The sequence below is a fragment of the Denticeps clupeoides genome, unplaced genomic scaffold (assembly GCF_900700375.1).
Source record: "Denticeps clupeoides unplaced genomic scaffold, fDenClu1.1, whole genome shotgun sequence".
In the NCBI taxonomy this organism is placed as follows: Eukaryota; Metazoa; Chordata; class Actinopteri; order Clupeiformes; family Denticipitidae; genus Denticeps; species Denticeps clupeoides.
The window spans coordinates 120,488-141,583 of record NW_021630036.1 but is presented as its reverse complement, the minus strand read 5'-3'; the positions used below and the strand labels follow the sequence as shown (position 1 = coordinate 141,583).

At 49.3% G+C, this 21,096-nt stretch overlaps 2 protein-coding genes across 10 annotated transcripts in view; one reads left to right on the top strand and one right to left on the bottom strand.

Moving 5' to 3' along the window:
• Window positions 1–18,883, top strand: part of LOC114781121 (myomegalin-like) — a 45,328-nt gene extending 26,445 nt beyond the window's left edge. For 4 of the 9 annotated variants that reach the window (XM_028967824.1, XM_028967823.1, XM_028967825.1 and 1 more), the window contains 25 exons: window positions 3,815–3,878; window positions 4,949–5,037; window positions 5,116–5,261; window positions 5,344–5,437; window positions 5,524–5,584; window positions 5,673–5,792; window positions 5,877–6,195; window positions 6,746–7,020; window positions 7,103–7,157; window positions 11,144–11,355; window positions 11,533–11,658; window positions 12,171–12,314; window positions 12,896–13,165; window positions 13,427–13,558; window positions 13,644–13,763; window positions 13,831–14,020; window positions 14,712–14,836; window positions 15,567–15,674; window positions 15,742–15,822; window positions 16,124–16,293; window positions 16,379–16,492; window positions 16,588–16,714; window positions 16,795–16,841; window positions 16,992–17,082; window positions 17,178–18,883. In XM_028967824.1, coding sequence (XP_028823657.1) covers window positions 3,815–3,878; window positions 4,949–5,037; window positions 5,116–5,261; window positions 5,344–5,437; window positions 5,524–5,584; window positions 5,673–5,792; window positions 5,877–6,195; window positions 6,746–7,020; window positions 7,103–7,157; window positions 11,144–11,355; window positions 11,533–11,658; window positions 12,171–12,314; window positions 12,896–13,165; window positions 13,427–13,558; window positions 13,644–13,763; window positions 13,831–14,020; window positions 14,712–14,836; window positions 15,567–15,674; window positions 15,742–15,822; window positions 16,124–16,293; window positions 16,379–16,492; window positions 16,588–16,714; window positions 16,795–16,841; window positions 16,992–17,082; window positions 17,178–17,269 — 3,372 coding nt within the window. In that variant the 3' untranslated portion in view covers window positions 17,270–18,883. Of the gene's footprint in view, window positions 1–3,814; window positions 3,879–4,948; window positions 5,038–5,115; window positions 5,262–5,343; window positions 5,438–5,523; window positions 5,585–5,672; window positions 5,793–5,876; window positions 6,196–6,745; window positions 7,021–7,102; window positions 7,158–11,143; window positions 11,356–11,532; window positions 11,659–12,170; window positions 12,315–12,895; window positions 13,166–13,426; window positions 13,559–13,643; window positions 13,764–13,830; window positions 14,021–14,711; window positions 14,837–15,566; window positions 15,675–15,741; window positions 15,877–15,913; window positions 16,294–16,378; window positions 16,493–16,587; window positions 16,715–16,794; window positions 16,842–16,991; window positions 17,083–17,177 lie in introns of those variants that run through there. The other 5 variants (XM_028967818.1, XM_028967820.1, XM_028967819.1 and 2 more) reach the window with 5 other exon arrangements.
• Window positions 18,884–19,289: 406 nt separating this feature from the next.
• Window positions 19,290–21,096, bottom strand: part of slc25a24 (solute carrier family 25 member 24) — a 9,366-nt gene continuing 7,559 nt past the window's right edge. The window contains exons 7-10 of the mRNA XM_028967827.1: window positions 20,644–20,751; window positions 20,394–20,561; window positions 20,094–20,244; window positions 19,290–20,021 (exon numbers count right to left, since the gene is read on the bottom strand). Coding sequence (XP_028823660.1) covers window positions 19,840–20,021; window positions 20,094–20,244; window positions 20,394–20,561; window positions 20,644–20,751 — 609 coding nt within the window. The 3' untranslated portion in view covers window positions 19,290–19,839. The remainder of the gene's footprint in view (window positions 20,022–20,093; window positions 20,245–20,393; window positions 20,562–20,643; window positions 20,752–21,096) is intronic.

The window sequence follows — 21,096 nt, the reverse complement described above, 5'->3', positions numbered from 1 at the left end:
ATTTCTGGCCCTGCGTCCATGCGGAGGTGCCGTTTCAGGGGACCCGGAATGGTTATTATCTAAAATGGGGACATTTCTGGCCCTGCGTCCACGCGGAGGTGCCGTTTCAGGGAACCCGGAATGGTTATTATCTAAAATGGGGACATTTCTGGCCCTGCGTCCATGTGGAGGCGCCATTTCAGGGGACCCGGAATGGTTATTATCTAAAATGGGGACATTTCTGGCCCTTTCATCCACGCGGAGGCGCCGTTTCAGGGGACCCGGAATGGTTATTATCTAAAATGGGGACATTTCTGGCCCTGCGTCCACGCGGAGGTGGCGTTTCAGGGAACCCGGAATGGTTATTATCTAAAATGGGGACATTTCTGGCCCTGCGTCCACGCGGAGGTGGCGTTTCAGGGAACCCGGAATGGTTATTATCTAAAATGGGGACATTTCTGGCCCTGCGTCCATGTGGAGGCGCCATTTCAGGGGACCCGGAATGGTTATTATCTAAAACGGGGACATTTCTGGCCCTGCGTCCATGTGGAGGCGCCATTTCAGGGGACCCGGAATGGTTATTATCTAAAACAGGGACATTTCTGGCCCTGCGTCCACGCGGAGGTGGCGTTTCAGGGGACCCGGAATGGTTATTATCTAAAACAGAGACATTTCTGGCCCTGCATCCAGACAAAGGCACCGTTTCAGGGGACCCGGAATGGTTATTATCTAAAATGGGGACATTTCTGGCCCTGCGTCCACGCGGAGGTGCCGTTTCAGGGGACCCGGAATGGTTATTATCTAAAACAGGGACATTTCTGGCCCTGCGTCCATGCGGAGGTGCCGTTTCAGGGGACCCGGAATGGTTATTATCTAAAATGGGGACATTTCTGGCCCTGCGTCCACGCGGAGGTGCCGTTTCAGGGAACCCGGAATGGTTATTATCTAAAATGGGGACATTTCTGGCCCTGCGTCCATGTGGAGGCGCCATTTCAGGGGACCCGGAATGGTTATTATCTAAAATGGGGACATTTCTGGCCCTTTCGTCCACGCGGAGGCGCCGTTTCAGGGGACCCGGAATGGTTATTATCTAAAATGGGGACATTTCTGGCCCTGCGTCCACGCGGAGGTGGCGTTTCAGGGAACCCGGAATGGTTATTATCTAAAATGGGGACATTTCTGGCCCTGCGTCCACGCGGAGGTGGCGTTTCAGGGAACCCGGAATGGTTATTATCTAAAATGGGGACATTTCTGGCCCTGCGTCCATGTGGAGGCGCCATTTCAGGGGACCCGGAATGGTTATTATCTAAAACGGGGACATTTCTGGCCCTGCGTCCATGTGGAGGCGCCATTTCAGGGGACCCGGAATGGTTATTATCTAAAACAGGGACATTTCTGGCCCTGCGTCCACGCGGAGGTGGCGTTTCAGGGGACCCGGAATGGTTATTATCTAAAATGGGGACATTTCTGGGCCTGCGTCCATGTGGAGGCGCCATTTCAGGGGACCCGGAATGGTTATTATCTAAAACAGGGACATTTCTGGCCCTGCGTCCACGCGGAGGCGCCGTTTCAGGGGACCCGGAATGGTTATTATCTAAAATGGGGACATTTCTGGCCCTGCGTCCACGCGGAGGTGGCGTTTCAGGGGACCCGGAATGGTTATTATCTAAAATGGGGACATTTCTGGCCCTGCGTCCACGCGGAGGCGCCGTTTCAGGGGACCCGGAATGGTTATTATCTAAAACAGAGACATTTCTGGCCCTGCATCCACGCGGAGGCGCCGTTTCAGGGGACCCGGAATGGTTATTATCTAAAATGGGGACATTTCTGGCCCTGCGTCCACGCGGGCCAGACATTTCAGGGTACCCGGAATGGTTATTATCTAAAACGGGGACATTTCTGGCCCTGCGTCCATGTGGAGGCGCCATTTCAGGGGACCCGGAATGGTTATTATCTAAAACAGGGACATTTCTGGCCCTGCGTCCACGCGGAGGTGGCGTTTCAGGGGACCCGGAATGGTTATTATCTAAAATGGGGACATTTCTGGGCCTGCGTCCATGTGGAGGCGCCATTTCAGGGGACCCGGAATGGTTATTATCTAAAACAGGGACATTTCTGGCCCTGCGTCCACGCGGAGGCGCCGTTTCAGGGGACCCGGAATGGTTATTATCTAAAATGGGGACATTTCTGGCCCTGCGTCCACGCGGAGGTGGCGTTTCAGGGGACCCGGAATGGTTATTATCTAAAATGGGGACATTTCTGGCCCTGCGTCCACGCGGAGGTGGCGTTTCAGGGAACCCGGAACAGTTATTATCTAAAACAGAGACATTTCTGGCCCTGCGTCCACGTGGAGGCGCCGTTTCAGGGGACCCGGAATGGTTATTATCTAAAATGGGGACATTTCTGGCCCTGCGTCCACGCGGAGGCGCCGTTTCAGGGGACTCGGAATGGTTATTATCTAAAATGGGGACATTTCTGGCCCTGCGTCCACGCGGAGGCGCCGTTTCAGGGAACCCGGAATGGTTATTATCTAAAACAGGGACATTTCTGGCCCTGCGTCCACGCGGAGGTGGCGTTTCAGGGAACCCGGAATGGTTATTATCTAAAATGGGGACATTTCTGGCCCTGCGTCCATGTGGAGGCGCCATTTCAGGGGACCCGGAACAGTTATTATCTAAAACAGAGACATTTCTGGCCCTGCGTCCACGCGGAGGCGCCGTTTCAGGGGACCCGGAATGGTTATTATCTAAAATGGGGACATTTCTGGCCCTGCGTCCACGCGGAGGCGCCGTTTCAGGGGACCCGGAATGGTTATTATCTAAAACAGAGACATTTCTGGCCCTGCGTCCACGCGGAGGCGCCGTTTCAGGGGACCCGGAATGGTTATTATCTAAAACAGGGACATTTCTGGCCCTGCGTCCACATGGTGGCGGCGTTTCAGGGGACCCGGAATGGTTGTTATCTAAAACGGGGACATTTCTGGCCCTGCGTCCACGCGGAGGTGCCGTTTCAGGGGACCCGGAATGGTTATTATCTAAAACAGGGACATTTCTGGCCCTGCGTCCATGTGGAGGCGCCATTTCAGGGGACCCGGAATGGTTATTATCTAAAACGGGGACATTTCTGGCCCTGCGTCCATGCGGAGGTGCCGTTTCAGGGGACCCGGAATGGTTATTATCTAAAATGGGGACATTTCTGGCCCTGCGTCCACGCGGAGGTGCCGTTTCAGGGAACCCGGAATGGTTATTATCTAAAATGGGGACATTTCTGGCCCTGCGTCCACGCGGAGGTGCCGTTTCAGGGAACCCGGAATGGTTATTATCTAAAATGGGGACATTTCTGGCCCTGCGTCCACGCGGAGGTGGCGTTTCAGGGGACCCGGAATGGTTATTATCTAAAACAGAGACATTTCTGGCCCTGCGTCCATGCGGAGGTGCCGTTTCAGGGGACCCGGAATGGTTATTATCTAAAATGGGGACATTTCTGGCCCTGCGTCCACGCGGAGGTGCCGTTTCAGGGAACCCGGAATGGTTATTATCTAAAATGGGGACATTTCTGGCCCTGCGTCCACGCGGGCCAGACATTTCAGGGTACCCGGAATGGTTATTATCTAAAATCCTCTCTACGCCACAAATTTCCAATGAAAGGACCCTCAAGGAGACCAGGTGTGGGGGGGTTAAAACAGCATTCAGGACACCCTGTGCATCTCCATGTGGACGCAGGTTTTTTCTAAACCAAAAAACCCGTTTTAGAGAAAAACCTTATGGTGTGGCCTCATTCTTATTATTATAGAGCACTCACATGTTTTTCACATTGTTCTTGTTCTTTTCTATAGGGTCCTACATGTCTAACTGCCGTGGAATCAGATGCGGCCAGCCAATCACGGGCTGAGTTTGGAGGTGGGCATGAGCAGATTGTGTGATATGGCCTCCAGATGGAGTGGGTGTGGTCTAACCTTTCTGACCTGCTGTGAAGGGTGGAAGGTCATGCTAACTTGCTAGATTAATCCATCTAACTTTGCACTTCCAATATGAAACAAAAATCTTTTTTGTTGCTTTATATTTTAAATGTTGTTATTGCTTAGCAATGTGATAACCATATTTATATATTTATCATTCGACTAGGTTTAGTCCAATTAAAATGCTACTTTATTCACACTATATATATATTTGTTTAATATAAGTCCCTGCCTCCTTCAATTCTGTGCATCCTAAAACCATGGCAACAAGATTTTATGTCCCAGCCCAGAAACCGGCATGCATATGAAATTCCTCGATATTCATCGGACGAAAGCGGTTGTTTGGGGTGTAAAACCTGAGTGCCTTGCATGGAGAGTGATTCACTTCTTACACTGTCTACATGGTGATCCAGCAGCTGCTTTTGTTTGGACCAAGAACGCTTGTGTACAACAGTGTGTGTTGCATCTGCTTATTTATTTATATTAAATGAAAATTTTCTTCAGACATGTTCATTGAGTTCCATATGTGTCACTTTCACTCAAAATAAAAGAATCATACACACAATGTGCACATCAGATCAGAAGGTAACATCAGAAATCTGTCTCAAGCATCCTCACACATACAGTAGTTCTCTATGAAGGTATTGATGCCAGCAAGCATGTCCCACTGTCCCAAACCATCACAGTCCACACTGCCCCATCAGCCAAAGCAAGAACATTCTGTCCTCCTTCCCGGTAAAACCCCAATCATACATGTCCCAGTAATAAAATAAGAGACGTGACGCGTGTCCACAGCTCAGACGTCTCCATGGGGAACACGCCCGACACACATCTCCTACTATACCCACCCGGATATCTTATCACTCACCGTTACTGTTACAATATTTACAACTATGAACGCTGATGTCACTGCAGCAGTGGGTGTGATTTATAGGGAGTGGTCAGATTTTAAAAGGTTTATTTGTGTACGTGAGTGTCAGGGTTTACATATTTTGCCATATTTTGTTGCAGAGGTAGATAACGCTGAAGACTACAGCAGTGACTTCGTCGAGGAAGAAGAGAACTCGAAGATGACAGTGAAGGTCCTGGGGGCCACGCAGGTACGTGTGCATTTTATCAGGTAATATTGCTACCATGCATGTAGAATACGAGGAAAACACTCTCACACGTTTCTCCAGGGCTGTGTGGCACCTCAGACTCCCCAGAATTCTGCTGTGGAGGAGGTCAAGTTTCTGGTGGAGCAGAAGCGGGAGGTGGAGAAAGAGCTGATGGAGCTCAGGGCTCTGCTGCAGAGGAGCGGCTACTCCTCGCTCTCTGAGATGAAGTACCTCACCGTACACCCAAATGCATGGTAAAGTCTTCCTCAGATGCACATTTTGTTCCGTTACAACTCTTTCTCTCCTCAGGAGGGCGCTGTCCTCCTTGCACGCTGAGAACCAAGAGCTCAGAGATCTGCTCACCCAAGCACAGCAGAGAAAAGAGAAGCCCTCCAGGTCCCAGGTAGGGGATCATTTAAAAAATGAACATATGAGTGTCAGGACGGTATTGTGAATATTGTAAATTTTCTGTGTTTGATGCTGGAACAGAACGGAGAACTTTGTGAGAGAGCGGTGCAGCCAGAAGCACTCCAGCCCAGCAGAGATCTGGGTGAGTTCATCTACTTGCTGCTGAAAGGAGAATCGATACGAACAGACCCGAAACCTGATCTCGGCACGGCTCCGTCTCGCCCATGCAGCTGGGAGCTCAGCGCCGCTGCAGCACAGCAAACATGTTCAGGTGGATCTGCAGGATTTGGGCTACGAGACCAGCGGGCGTAGTGAGAACGAGGTGGAACGAGAGGAGACCAGCAGCCCAGGTGACACTAACACATGTAATCAGTTTTATTATCTGCATAAATGAGTGATATTTCATCATGGTCCGTCTCTCTCTGTGTGTGCAGAGTTTGATGATCTGGAGATGTGTACGTCTCTCTCGCTACGTGACAGCGCTGCCTTGTCTCTCTGGGGAAGCTCCAGCGGCGCCGCCGCTCAGCATTGTGGGAAAAGCGATGTTGTGATGCAGCTGCAGACTCGTCCCCGTGACCACGAGGAGGACGAGGGGTGGCAATCTTCATCAGATGCGCACTGGGCCTCGCCGGCGAAGTCAGGGACAGAAAGGGAGCTGCGTGAGCTGGTGTGTCGCGTAGAGTCCCTGGAGGAACAGCTGAGGGCAAAGGGCAAAGGTCACAGTGATGGTGGCAAAGCTACCAATATACCAGGGTAAGAAAGTGCTGTTAAAAATGTTTTAATTTTCATTATTATGGACATTTAAAGAATGATTCTCTTTTCATTCTAATATTGAAATAACATTTATTTAAGCATGCATAGGAAATTGCAGGCATCCATGCTAAGATAAATGTAAGAGCTGTACATGTATAAAAGAACAAAGTGTAGCATGTGTAACTTGTGTCAATGTGTAATTAAGTAATATAGCACATATAATTCTAAGTATTTACATTCATATACATTTAATATACATTTTTGTTCATAGACACCAATATTCACACAGGACCTTCTCTCTGAATGAGTCGGGGTCTGAATGTGTGTGTATGAGAGAGAGAGAGAGAGAGAGAGAGTTCTGGTATGTATTAGGGAAGAATAAATATTCTCACAAAGATCACATTTACTAGGAAGGAGGAGAAAATTACAGAGGTAGTTACACATTTATAATAGCAATATGATAAATGTAGATTTAGAAAGGCTATAAAAAGTGGGAGCATGTTGAGGGTGTTGACTGTTGTAATTGTGTGTGTTGCATTTGTGTGAACAGAGTAGTGGTTGTACGGAGAGGTTGTGTTTCCCTGCGCAGGCGCTTCGACTCGCTGATCCAGGCGCAGGCTCGGGAGCTGTGTGTGTTGCGGGGACGCGTGCGCGAGGGCGCCTGTGTGTGTCGCCTCCTGTCCCGGCAGCTGGCCGACACCACCAAGGCCTTCGAGGAGCTGCTGCGGGCCACCGACGTCGACTACTACATGGGCCAGAGCTTCCGAGAGCAGCTGTCACAGAGCGGCGCGCTCGCCCACCGCGCCTACGCCAAAATCAGCGGCGGTGAGGACGCCACTTAAACGTGCATAGAAAGACATGGCTGGTGATCCGTACTGATTACGATGCTTCGGTGTGTTCATTGTAGAAGACCCTACCGATCTACCTGATGAGGGTGATAAAACAGAACTGCTGGCCATCAGGTCAGTGCACTAAACACACTCACACACACAAATACACACTGCAGGGACCCAAGAAAACTCTACAATATTTTACTGTGTGTAGTAACACTTACAAGTGCATTACACTTCTGAACCATTTACATGTACGGCACCAGACGTCCTTATCCAGAGCGTCTTACTATCAGTAGTGACAGGGACAGTCGTCCCGGAGACACTCAGGGTTAAGTGTCCTGCTCAGGGACACGATGGTAGTATGTGGGGTTTGAACGTGGGACTTTGTGCTCTTCTGGTGTTTAGATGAGTGAGTTCTCCACTAGGCTACTACCAGCCTCCAGAACCAGCCACTTCAATGTATTTTAATCATTTCTAATGTTTTAGATTAATAGTATTATTTTTCTAATTGTTTTATTATCTAAGTGAATTTACATTGTTGTTGAAGGTAAACTGACTGAACTCTGCACATTTGGGTCTTTTGGTGACAAGACAAATTAATTATCAATAATGAACAAGGAGTACGGCGTTCGGCATCATTTGAAACGACGGTGGAAACTATTGTACAGATCGGAACTGTGCCTCTGAGGCATGATGGGAGATAATTAGCTCGGCTCGTTTTCCATAGAGCTTCAGTCTGTAATGAAATCACTGATCAATGCAAACGATTCACGTGCATACACATGAACACACACACACACACACACACACACACACACACACACACTCATCTCGCGTTGCTGGCCAACATTAACACGGTGACTCTCGGCCTGCTATAATGTCACTCGTGGTTTCAGGGCTCTGTCAGGGAAGTCAGTAATGAAACACTAACTGGACTTGGCGCGCCCCACTTTCCCTACAGACCTCTCTCTCACACACACACACACACACACACACACACACACAAAATTACTGTTCGGCATACGTCCATAACATAACTTATTTATTATCATTTGGCAGAACATTTCAAGTCTGTTTTAGGGTAATGAAAATCAAATCAGGTCAAATAAAAACCACACGGCCTGTAGGCGTCTCCACGCGCTAAATGTTGTACAAAATCCCAGTCCGATTCTCATGGTTCCAGTTTCAGAAATAATCACCAATACGGAATAAACACACTCTACAGAATTTTAAAAACTGTGGCATCAGTAATAAATATTCAAAATCACGTCAGCAAGAACACAAACTGACAAACCTGGAGCTCCTCTAGGTCACTTCCTGTCCCCGGGGAGGGGACTCTGTTGTGTACAGCTGGCATGAAGAATGTAAACACACACCAACGTAGACTGAGAGCAGGGATGTGGATGTCCTGCATGAAACAGCGGGGGGCGCCGCAGACACCCGGTGATGGAGGGAGAGAGAGAGAGAGAGAGAGAGAGAGAGAGAGAGGTTGCACAGATGGTCGATCCAACACAGCCTACAGCTGCGCTCCTCCATGTTCTGGTACCGGTCGGCTTCATTAGACGACAAGCGGGGGGACTTTCGCTGATTTCATGTCCTGTTTGTTTCTGAGAGTGAGGATGTGCGTATGTGTTGGAGAGAGAGAAGCTGTCACATGGTCATGAGTCTTCCTCGTCCCACTGGCATGTGGACTAATCAGAGGCGGAGAGACGGCAAGGCGGAGGGGAAAAGACCAGACGTACGAAGATAGCGGCGCGGCGAGTGCTAGTGAGAACGGAGGCGGGCGGACGGGCGGGGTGTTGACACGAGCACTAATCAGGTTAAGTTATTAAGACCTCATGAGACGGAGAACTGGGTCAGTGAGCGCTAAAGCTACACAGAGCTGCAGGGACAAAGGAGAAATGGTGATGGACACCCACAGGACCACGGCAGGAGGAGAGATGATGAGAAAAGAGCGACTGAGACACCAAGAGCTCTAGGCGGAACTTAACAAGCCGATGGATCGTTCTAGAATCTGGAGGGGACATCTCAACGCTGAACCTTGGACACATCTTGGATGAATGCAATGTCAGGGTATAGCAAGAATGGATTTTCGTCTTCTCCAGCATCTCTTCCAACGTTCTTGATCGGCCTCAAGCCTTTTAAAGACGGCGCCTGCTGTGTCCGGGTCCAGATATGGGATTGACGCGTCCTTTTTGTGTTTGATCGGTCAGGACAGCCACTCAGAGCTGTGTATGACTGTGTAGTTCTGTGACTGAGCAGCTTAATGCGTCTGGAACAAAGCGTCTCTGGGCATCGCTGCTCTCTGGCCCGACATGTGAGCGTGCTTCAAGTGTTCTGTAGCCATCGGGGACAGGACGCGTGTTTAAGGACGAGGACGAACACACACACACACACACACAGCACAACATCCTGTTCATGAGCAGAAGGGTCAAATCTCAAACAGCACAGAGTGGCGTGGCGTGATTCTGCGGTTTACCCATAATCCCGTGGAGAGTTCCAGACCCCTGGCCGATGATCCGGCTAATGATCGTACCGCTGTCACCACGGCGACCCAACTGACATCGGGCATTACCGCGGTGGCGGGAGGCGGAGCCCGCAGTGGCGTGGCGGGGCAGGCCCGGCCGGGCGGCATGGCTCCCCTCTGGAAGTCCATGCTGTCGAAGAGGAGCCCGCTGTACCGGGACTCGCTGTTCTCCTTCTCTCTGTGGGAGAGCCGGGCGCAGCTCAGAGCGCAGGCAGACCGCGAACGCAGGGCCCTGCTGCGCCAGGTGGACAAGTAAGGCATTCTGGGAAATTCACCTGGTCTGCTGCCAGGTTCCTGACGTGACGGGTGTCCTCTATGTGTGGATCACACGAGGCAGCACTGTGTGCATGTGTGTGCGTATGTGTGTCTGTGTCGTATGTGTGTCTGTGTGTGTGTGCGTGAATGTGTTTGTATGTGTGCGTATATGTGTGCGTATGTGTGTCTGTGTGTGTGAGTGCGTATGTGTGTGTGTATGTGTGCGTGTGTGTGTCTGTGTATATGTGTGCGTGTGTGTGTGCGTATGTGTGTGTGTGTGACTATGTGTGTGTGCGTATGTGTGTGTGTGTGTGCGTATGTGTGTCTGTGTGTGTGTGTGTATATGTGTGTGTGTGTGTGTGTCTGTGTATATGTGTGCGTGTGTGTGTGCGTATGTGTGTCTGTGTGTGTGTGTGACTATGTGTATGTGCGTATGTGTGTGTGTGTGTGTGTGTGTGTGTGTGTGTGCGTATGTGTGTCTGTGTGTGTGTGTGTGTGTGTGTATATGTGTGTCTGTGTCTGTGTGTGTGTGTGCGTATATGTGTGCGTGTGCGTATGTGTGTCTGTGTGTGTGTGTGTGTGTGTGTGCGTATGTGTGTCTGTGTGTGTGTGTGTGTGTGTGTGTGTGACTATGTGTATGTGCGTATGTGTATGTGTGTGTGTGTGTGTGTGTGTGTGCGTATGTGTGTCTGTGTGTGTGTGTGTGTATATGTGTGTCTGTGTGTGTGTGTGTGTATATGTGTGTCTGTGTGTGTGTGTGCGTGTGTGTGTGCGTATGTGTGTGTGTGTGTGACTATGTGTGTGTGCGTATGTGTCTGTGTGTGTGTGTGTGTGTGTGTGTGTGACTATGTGTATGTGCGTATGTGTGTGTGTGTGTGTGTGTGTGCGTATGTGTGTCTGTGTGTGTGTGTGTGTATATGTGTGTCTGTGTGTGTGTGTGCGTATATGTGTGCGTGTGCGTATGTGTGTCTGTGTGTGTGTGTGTGTGTCTGTGTATATGTGTATATGTGTGTGTGTGCCCAGCTAACACTAGCTCATCAGACCTAGTTAATTTGGGGGGGGTGAGAGTGCTGCCACTGGCACTTTGCACTTGGTTCAGTCTGAATCTCGGCCACGCTGGACTCAGACGGGGGAACGAATCGTGTTACAGAGACTGGACAGCGGCCACAGCAACATCTACCGTACAGAGTGCTCAGTATGGTTTACTGTATGGAATCTTTTTTGATTCATTCCACAGATGCCAGTAAATAAAATGTCCAGTTATGCCAAACTATTAAATGGCTGCAGGGAGTGTCTATTACATCACAAGGGCTTTCCCTCACCTTCTCTGCAGGTTGAGCAAGGAGCTCCAGCAGAAAGACAAACTCATAGAATCCCTGCGGTCCAAGCTGGACCAGTCCCGTCCTCACACGCCTACCAGTAGCCACGGGCCGTCTGACCACTCAGACAGGATCTCCTTCGTTTCTGATGAGCCCGGCTCCATCACTGAGGACCTGGACATGGGGACGCCCAGCGAATACGGACCGGAGGAGAGGCTCAGCACAGGTACACAAGACACGCTAACTCATGTAGCTGCATTTACAGAAGCGACGGGTTAATCTTCGCAGCAACTTTACACCACTTTTGCTTATTAAAGGAGTTTGTTCTGCAGTGTTCAGTGCAGCAACGCTTTTACATAAGACTTCCATCCATCTGTCCATCCTTCCTTCCTCCTTCCCCCAGGTTGTGCGAGTCAGAGAAGCCACGCTCCACAGCATCCCTCAATCCCCCCTTCCATCTCATCACACCAGTCCTCCAGCAGCTGTCCCAGCATGCACTGCACACCCCAGAAGGCACAGTGCCAGACAGGTGGGCAGGGAGTGGTACTGGCACATGCTGTGTTGCGCTCTGCTACACCATATACAGAAAACCATGTAATAATTTACATACAGCATCATTTATTGTGCGCCAACAGAAATATATCACCTTCTATACCACAGAATGCTGAAAAATCATTCACCACGACTGATTCTGCATGCTCCACATCGCATATGTGCAAAAACCATACAGAATATAAGCTGTTTACCTCATATTCCACCTTTCTGGCATCCTGGACCAGCAGATACCATATCAGATCCTGCGTAGTATACTAGCACTTCTCCATACCACCAGATATATTTATATATAAAATTATATTTTATATCACTGGGCACAGAAATCCTCATCAATAACAAACTCTCATTTCCTCTTTACTCATCTTCATTTCTTATTTTTATGTTCTTATTTATGGTTAAGTGCTGCTGCTTGGCCCTTCTGACTCGTATCTTCTGCATTATCATTCGCTTTTGCTGCTTGTTATTCTCCCTCTCTCTGTTCCCCAGGCCTTTTGGCTGAGCTCATGTCAGGTTCGCCCCCCTCCCTCTGTCATGACCCCCCATGTCAGCCCCCTGATGCTGGGGGTTTCTCCCTGGCTGCAGTGCAGCAGGAGCTCCAGACGCTGCAGACGCAGCTGGCCAGCAGTGAGCGTGCGTTCCGCCCTCTCTCGCTCTCTTTCTCTCTCTCTCTCTCTTTCTCTCTCTCTCTTTCTCTCCCTCCCTCTCTCTCTCTCTCTCTCTTTCTCTCCCTCCTCTCTCTCTCTCTCTCTCCTCTTTTTCTCTCTCTCTCTCCCTCTTTCTCTCTCCTCTCTCTCTCTCTCTCTCCTCTCTTTCTTTCTCTCTCTCTCTCTCCCTCACTCTCTCCCTCTCTCTCCCTCTGTGTGCGTGTTGCTTCTCATGATCAATTCACCCTTTCACGTCTCAGCTGACAGTCAGACATCAGCTCACTACTAAATACGTTCATCACAAGGCATAGAGAAACACAAGAAACCGAGGCTGCATTTTAACTGCCAATGCTCTGGAACACGGCAAAAATGGGTTCCATTTATGAGCTCAAATGAAGTACTGTGTGTGTGTGTGTGTGTGTTCTTCCTCCCCACTACTTTCCAGTTAATCCATTCTTAATGGTTCTTGTCTTTTCTATACTCGTAAGACGGTTTCTCCTGTCTGATAATGCCACCAAGACAAATGAATGCTGGGATTGTTCATTTTCTTGTTTTAATTGTTCCCAGGAACAGATGTGATGGGTTCAGGGGTCAAACCCCACCCTGGCACTCCTTTGGCTACCCCACCTCAACTTGACCTCCCAGGACTCCTCCCCTTTTCCCAGCACCCACATCACCAGTCGCCATTTGTCGGGCTGAATTACAGTCCCGGGGCGGGACTTCTTGAAAGCAGTGCATTGTGGGACACATTATATGGACCCAGACCGATCAGAGCTGGTGTGTATGGAGATGTGTCTTCAGGCTCATCTGGTTACCAGTCTGGCACGAGTCACACAGGTTAGTTTGCACCAGATCTACAATATCAGTGCACATTTTGACACTCCTACTCATTTATGGATCTTGCATTTTTTTACATTATAGAACAAAAACAAGCAAACCAGGCAAAAACATTTTCTTCTCTGCAAATCAGGGAGCTTTGATTGTGCTTTGGGCTCCATCTTTCTCCTTAACTGGCACAGAGTCGGTGCGTCCAGACTTTAGTTTGTTAGTGTATGTTGGTGATTGTGTGTGTGTGTGTGTGTGTGTGTGTCTCACTAGGTGCAGAATTAATGGAGGAACACCTGAGGGAGATCCGCTGCCTGCGGCGGCGTCTGGAAGATTCCATTCAGACCAACGACCGTCTGAGACAACAGCTGGAAGAAAGGCTGACCTCTCTGAGCCGAGAAGGAGGTCCCCACATCACCCCCAAAACGGGCATTAACCGCAATAACTGACCGTTTTACATTTACAGAGCAAGTTTTTACTGTCTCAGCAGGCGCTCCAACAAACATCTACATCCAGGGTCTGGACTCAGTCCCTCAGCTGTCCAATCAGATTCATGCTCTGAAAGAGGAGAACAGGGCCCTGCAAACCTGCCTCGCCCAGACAACCAGAGGTAGGACCGCCACACGCGCTAAACTGCGGCACACACAGCACCACTAAACAGAGCATCATCCCTGCAGAGAGCAGCAAGGAGGCGGAGCTTCTCCGTGAGACGGTTATGGGTGGCCGTGGTCGTCTGAAGGAGGCGGAGCTTGAGGTGGAGCGCTTGGCAGAACAGTGTAAGCGGCTGCAGGCAGCGGCGAGGGAGAAGACGCGAAGCATCCAGCAGCTCCGAGAAGACAAGCAGAGCAGTCAGGAGAATGCCAACAGGTGTGTGTGTTCCTCCATGTACAGTTGCGATTTCCTCACCAAAGTTACCTACACAATAATGCGTTTTCAACGCTGCTTTCAGTTTTTCTAACAGGAGGAACATGACACACACAAAAGGGAGAGAACACACCACTGCAGCACAGAACAGAACTCCAAACCACACAATAATCTCCTCTCCTCCATGAGCACTAGGCCCCATCTTTGTGAAGGAGGCGTCCGGTGGACATGATAGCATGGGCGGAGTCTCCAATCACCAAGCCTGTCCCCTCAAGGACCTAAAGGGGAAACGAACACAAACACACCACACACAGCAGAGAAAATGAATAATGGTCAGGGTTAGGGTCATGTCGGGAAGCACTTGGCCTGGTGTCATGGTGAACGGGTTCGACCCGGTCTCCGGCGTTCCCATGATGTGAGCTGGTGTGACTTTCCATTTCACGGCTGAGCTGCTCGTGCAGCAGTTTCCCCTCGCGGCGGCGTGTGTGCCGGTGTTTTTCCGTGCTGCTTGTGCAGGAGTCGGTATCATTTCAATTGATCAGTGTGGGTACCTGGAGATAATAATGTTTGACAGCGCTGTCTGTTTTCAGTCCGAGCAGAATGTCAGTGGCTTTTCTGTCACCCATCTTGTCAGTCTTACTTAGATTAGGATTTCTGTGTGTGTGTGTGTGTGTGTGTGTGTGTGTGTGTGAAGGCTGCAGCATGAAGTGGATGTTCTCCAGCAGCAGCTGAGTGAGACCAGGCGTCTGGTTCAGTGTCTTCAGGACCACATATGGAAACAGCAGAGACTGGGTGGTTCAGACACACAAACTAACACTGGTGAGTACTCTCTCTCTCTCTCTCTCTCTCTCTCTCTCTCACACACACACACACACACACACTCACTGGTGAGCTCTCTCTCACACACACAAACTAACACTGGTGAGTACTCTCTCTCTCTCTCTCTCTCTCTCTCACACACACACACACACACACTCACTGGTGAGCTCTCTCTCACACACACAAACTAACACTGGTGAGTACTCTCTCTCTCTCTCTCTCTCTCTCTCACACACACACACACACACACACTCACTGGTGAGCTCTCTCTCTCTCTCACGCACACACACACACTCACTGGTGAGCTCTTTCTCACACACACACTCACTGGTGAGCTCTCTCTCTCTCTCACGCACACACACACACTCACTGGTGAGCTCTCTCTCTCTCACACACACACACACACTCACTGGTGAGCTCTCTCTCTCTCACACACACACACACACTCACTGGTGAGCTCTTGCTCGCTCTCTCACAAACACATACTCACTGGTGAATACATGCATGCATTGTTACGTCCCCCATATAGGGGTTAACAATGGTGGGGACAGTGACAATGGTGTGTGACAGGCTGACTCAACCGTAATGAGACAAACTAACTCAGCGAAGAGGTTTAGTGACATTCAGTGACATTTATTTAGTGACACAACAGGACCTCAGCATAAAAAAACTCCACCAATCCTGGAAGGACGTTTTTTGCACGTGACGTGTCATCTCATCCTCTCTGCAGCGGTGCCCGGGACGAAGTCCTTCTCTCCGACCTTTGACCTGGGCAGTCTGCACATACAACTGCAGCACCTGCAGACACCCGGTCACCCAGGGAGACAGTTGTTCCATGGTGAGCGAGGACGGGTGTGGAAATGTGTCCTTTATGATCGGACCCTGACGTTACATTTCTCCCTCAGACCCGTCTCCCTCTCCACCTGTGAGAGACACGTGTCCCCAGAGTCCTGCAGAACTGCGCAGCCCAGAGAGCACAGCAGGGGGTCAGAACCGTACACACACAATGTCTTTTCTAGATTCTTCTATATTTCAGGTTTCCAACTCTGCAGAATTAAACAGCTTTTGCTGTAATAACCACATTTTTCTGTCAACCATCTTCCATTAGACAGTGGGGATGGTTGTCCACCAGTCCTAAAAGACTTCTGGTGTTGGGAATGTGCAGAGCTAAACAGAGACAACTCTGGACAATCTCATTTATGAAAGATTCTCCATCTCGTCCCTAGAGTTTAACTAGTAGTCTCACACACACACGTCTTAACAACTCTCCTTGTCTCCTACATTCAGAGAGGTCTCCTGTAGCCCTGCTTCTGGGGACCGCTGATCCATTTTTCAACCCAGGAGGACGTCATGTGATCGGTCACACAGACGACTACAACTCGGTTCTCCAGCAGCTCCTGGAAGCCAGTGTGCTGCTCGCGGAGATAGAGAGGACGTTGCAGCAGACACTCGTCCAGGTCAGTCCCCCGCCATCATGTCAGTGTAAAACGATGTGAAAAGTCACCTTTACTTCTACACTTTTCTGCTCGGTTATGTTATCAGGGTGGCAGGAGGAACCTGATGGGCAGCACCACAACCCTGAGGCAGATCCTGGAGGAGGCTACTTCTCTGCTCAGGACGTTCTGGAGAGCAGCACTGCCCGGTGAGGCATCGCAGGTAAGTACATACCTCACGGTTTAGGTGGGAAGGATGGAACCAGCACCACCTGATGTGCAAGTGAAGCAACTGCAAAATGCTGCGTGTGTGTTAAGGACGAGGAAATGACATCGCTGAAGAGGAAGCTGTCCCAGCAACAGCGGGCTCTGCAGGATGCGCTGGAGAATCTGAGGAGCTCCAATCAAACCAGAAACACTATGGAGAACTTCATCGTCAGCCAGCGTGAGTTTTGCTGCTCTTCTCATCTCCTTTCTTCATTTTTTCCCATCTTTGATTCACAATCCATCATTTTGTTTCTCCAGTTTCAAGGACACGAGATGTGCTGAAGAAGGCTCGCTCTAACCTGGAGGTGAGATCGCTCAGCTCCTCAAACTGTGTCTTCATGGTTTTTCAGCTCTATTTCAGGAGGTGTATGTGCTTCATTCCCTATTTCTTCCCTTTCCTTCACTGTTTCCATCAATTTTTCCAATTTCCTCTCCTGTTGGTTGAGCAACTTCAGAAGAACCAGGTGAAGATTTCCTCGTTAAGTCTCTCACCTTCCTCCCCTTCCTCCTGTCCCTCCTCTTCCTCGCTCCCCTGGTGGTCTGCAGGTAGTTCTCTGTCTGTCTGTTGTGTGTAAGAGTACTGAGCTACTACTCTGTAAACTTCATCTAACACGACGCCGCTCTCTGTCCCTCTGTCTCAGGTAAAAACGCAGGACTGTGGACCAGTTCTCCTGGCCAGCGTGTCCTGAGCCGCCCACAGTCCCAGCATCCTCTACAGGCGTCCTCCTATTAGCCTGATTGGGAAGATGGCAGCTGGAGGCTGCGGCGAATGTGTTGCTCTGGCTGCAGTCCTACTTTTCTCTCGACGTCTCCATCGTCCGTCTTCTACGTACCTCACTTCTTCAGGGCCAGTGACTGCCTCAGTGCTTTGGTCCATCACCTCACCTCACCTCTGCATTATTCACTCCATCAGATGGACAGATGGAAGCGGCGTGTGATACCAGAGCACCTCACTGGCACATTTCAGACCACTGGACTTTTCAACTTGTTTTACAGATTTTGGTCAAATGGTCAAAATGTCTCTCAGCCTCCATCATGGGGGACTCGCTTTTACATGTTATCTAACTGATGATTCTTTCATAATTACACTTTCTGGCCTATTGGTGAGCTATTAGTTGGGGTTACAATACAGTCCATATATTTCATGGCATTAATGCACGATGCCCGATCTAGCGTTTATTTCTGCGATACCAACATTGGGTTAGTTTATGTGAATATTGACTTCTCTAACACTGGCCGTTTGGAATTTTACAGTATAAAGCAGCAGACCAAGTCAGCATTTGGATCCGAGGGCCAGACGTGAGTGGAAGAGCATATGTGTGACTGTTAGTAAATCCAGTGCTTGTTTCTAATGGTACTAATATTAATATTTAAGTTATGTGTCACAGCGATATTTAGGTTTTTGAGCATTGAGACATCTGGCCATACTGAACATGTGCAATAATAACACATGAACTATGTGAACTATGACCTTTGACACTGTAACTCGACCATCAGCTTGATGGCGTGAGGTAGACCGACTGTGCAATAGTCTTCCAGGACATTTAACTCAATCAGACTTACTGCTGGCTTCCTTCTGCACTGCTGCTGTGTGTGTGTGTGTGTGTGTGTGTGTGTGTGTGTGTGTGTGTGTGAGAATGTGGAATATGCCCCTGGCTCAAGTTTATTTTTATTACTGGAAAATACTGATGCTTTTGTCACCATTTGTAAAGATATATTCATTAGAACCTGGTCCTACAAAACATGATTTAATATTACCAGCACTTCCTGAATATGGACCATGCCTTGTGCCTGTATAAATAAGTCCTGGGATTTTTGTAAAATGGGACATAAATTGGTTATTTTATTCAAAAAATATTTTATTAATATATAGACCATTTTAAACTGTGTGATGCATTTGTCTCATAAAGAAAGCTAAAGACAATCAGTTACTGCTGTGTGTACGAAAAGGGAAGTGGGTTTGTGGATCTTTGTGTTTGCAGTGTTCTTTGTTGTGGGCGGAGTTTAACAAGGCCACACCTTCCGGAGACGCTTTAATTGTCTTTTTGCGGTGCCATGTTTGTTAGAGTGTTTCCGGTTCAAGTTGACATGTCGTGTTAAATTCGCCGAATTGTGCAAGTTGTAGATAGAACGGCGTCTGCCTGTAGCCTTGTCATTTCTCCCGAGCACCCCAGCTTTGTCCTCTGGGTGTCTTGGTGGTGACAAAATGACCAAAGCGAATGATGCGCCAAGGTGTGTCCTGTGAGGGCGGAGCTGTGTGTGTTGCGTTGTCGGGTGGGGGATCTGGACCACGCCCTACATGATGTCTGTATGCAGTTTCAATTAAAAGACAAAACAGGTAGCAGAAGCACCAACAAGACCTGCCTGCTTTATTCATGCCCCCGGTGGGAACTGCACCCCAACATTTGATCATTTTGGAATTTATTTTAAAAAATGGCTCCTACTGTGGTTTTCGCTTGTGGGTAAGATGAAGCTGTACAAACACAGTGGAAGTATTAAAAGTGACATGGTCCATGTACGTTCACTGCGTTGCAGCTAAAAAGAGAGCTGATCGCGAGCGTTACGTAAGATCCGCCCTGAGGGACTAGAATTAGTCCTCCACGTCATTAATGTCTTCTTCACTTAGTCACCTACGTCGATACGGGTATTTTTAGGGCGGTCGAGTTGCAGGCGATATTTAAAAGTTTTACAGAAACAAGGTTGGGAAGCGCAGCTTCACCAATAAAGAAAAAACCCACCAGAGATTTGAAAGCTGTGATAAAAACGTCATTTTAATGTAAACAGGAGTTCGCTAATTTACCACATTCTTCATCATGACAAGGCAAGAGGAGGTCAGAGGTCGGGGTTTAAGGCACAGTCCGCAGCCAACGATAGGAACGAACGCTCCAACAACCCTCTGATCAACACTGCCAGCTGTAGACGTCTTGAGATGACGTCATTATGTGGACATTCTGGACATTCGGGACCTCGTCCTCCGTGGCTGCGTGCTAGTAGAGCCCAGACCGCTTTTTTAAAAAGAACTGTGGCGCAGAAAGTGAATTTTGGACGTTTCAGAATTTGGATTACAGGAAGTGCCATTCATTCCTCTCTTTGGTCTACAACAAGGTTATTATAGGATTCTCTTTATAGCTAGTAAATAACACACCTCATTATGCATCATTAGTGCAACATTAACCAGAAACAAGACAGCGTGCTGAACGTTGACTCCGGTGTTGTGCGCATGTGGACGGCGTGTTGGATTTCCTGGAAATGGTCCTTCATCAGACACACACACACACACACACACACACACACACTGCATCCTCACTTGGAAATGCCCAAGCCGCTCTTCATGTACTCATAGACCACGTAGCTGATGCTGACTGCAGGTATGACTTTCATGAAGTTGGGCAGGATTCCACGGTAGAGGCCGAAGAAGCCCTCCTTCTCCAGGATCTTCTTCACCAGGCGGGACATGCTGGGCTGCTCAGATCCCTCCAGGGACGCTGCAGAAGAGGAGAACATCATGAGAAATGAACTTCATCCTCTACCGCCACAATCTTCTCGACACCACCCACCCTGGGCCTGCATGCGGGTGCGGATGAGGGCCAGCGGGTAGCTGGCCAGCTGGCCACACGTGCTGGAGATGGTTCCACAGCCCAGAAGCACCAGAACGCCGGGGTTGGCCGTGTCTTTAGCATAATTTGAAAGCCAGGCGTTCTTCAGACTCTGACAGGAGAAGAGCACAAAGTGTGAGCTGCCTGAAGACAACATTTATCCAACTGCAAATGCCTCAAAACAGAAGAAGCGAAAGAACGCTGGCTGAACTGGTCTAAAGCTCCATTAGATATGAAAGTTATTATTTGACGGAGACCGACCTCATACACAGCCAGGTCTATGCCAGCGTAGGGGATGATGCCCAGCATGTTGGGGATGTAGCCCTTGTAGAAGGCCTTCACGCCTTCCTTCCTCAGGATCTTCTTGGCGCAGTCGAACATGCCCGAGTACTGGCCCGTCTTCCTCAGCGTCAGTCGCGTCTTCATCACCTTCAGCGGAGATAAAAAATGGAAATTCACATTTCATCTGGAGACATTTGGAACCTGCTACATGGACATGGCTGCATCTCACCTCCATTGGGTAGATGGCAGTCTGGGCAGTGGCTCCAGCCAGAGAACCCGCGATGAACCTCTCGTGCGTCTGGACCTTCCCGCCATCCCTGGACAGCAGCTTTTTATACTGAGAAAAGAAGGACAAGAGGCACACATTACACGCCATTTTCCAGGGGTCAGAGTTCAGATCGAGATTTAGAACTGTCATGATCCGGACCGGCAGGGGGTCCGGACCGGAGTTTCATGTTCGTCTCGTGTAATGTTCCCTGATCGTGTTCACCTGCTGTCTATTTATATAATTGTATAAAGCTATCCTGTTCGTGTCTGTTCACTGTCAGGTCACTGTGCGTGTTCATGTCCCCCTGTCTCGTGTGTTGTTTGTATTAAACCCCTGTCCTGTGATCGTGCGAATGCGTCCTCCTTCACCGCCATGTCCAGTCCACCCGTGACAAGAACGTAATCGATCCACTCC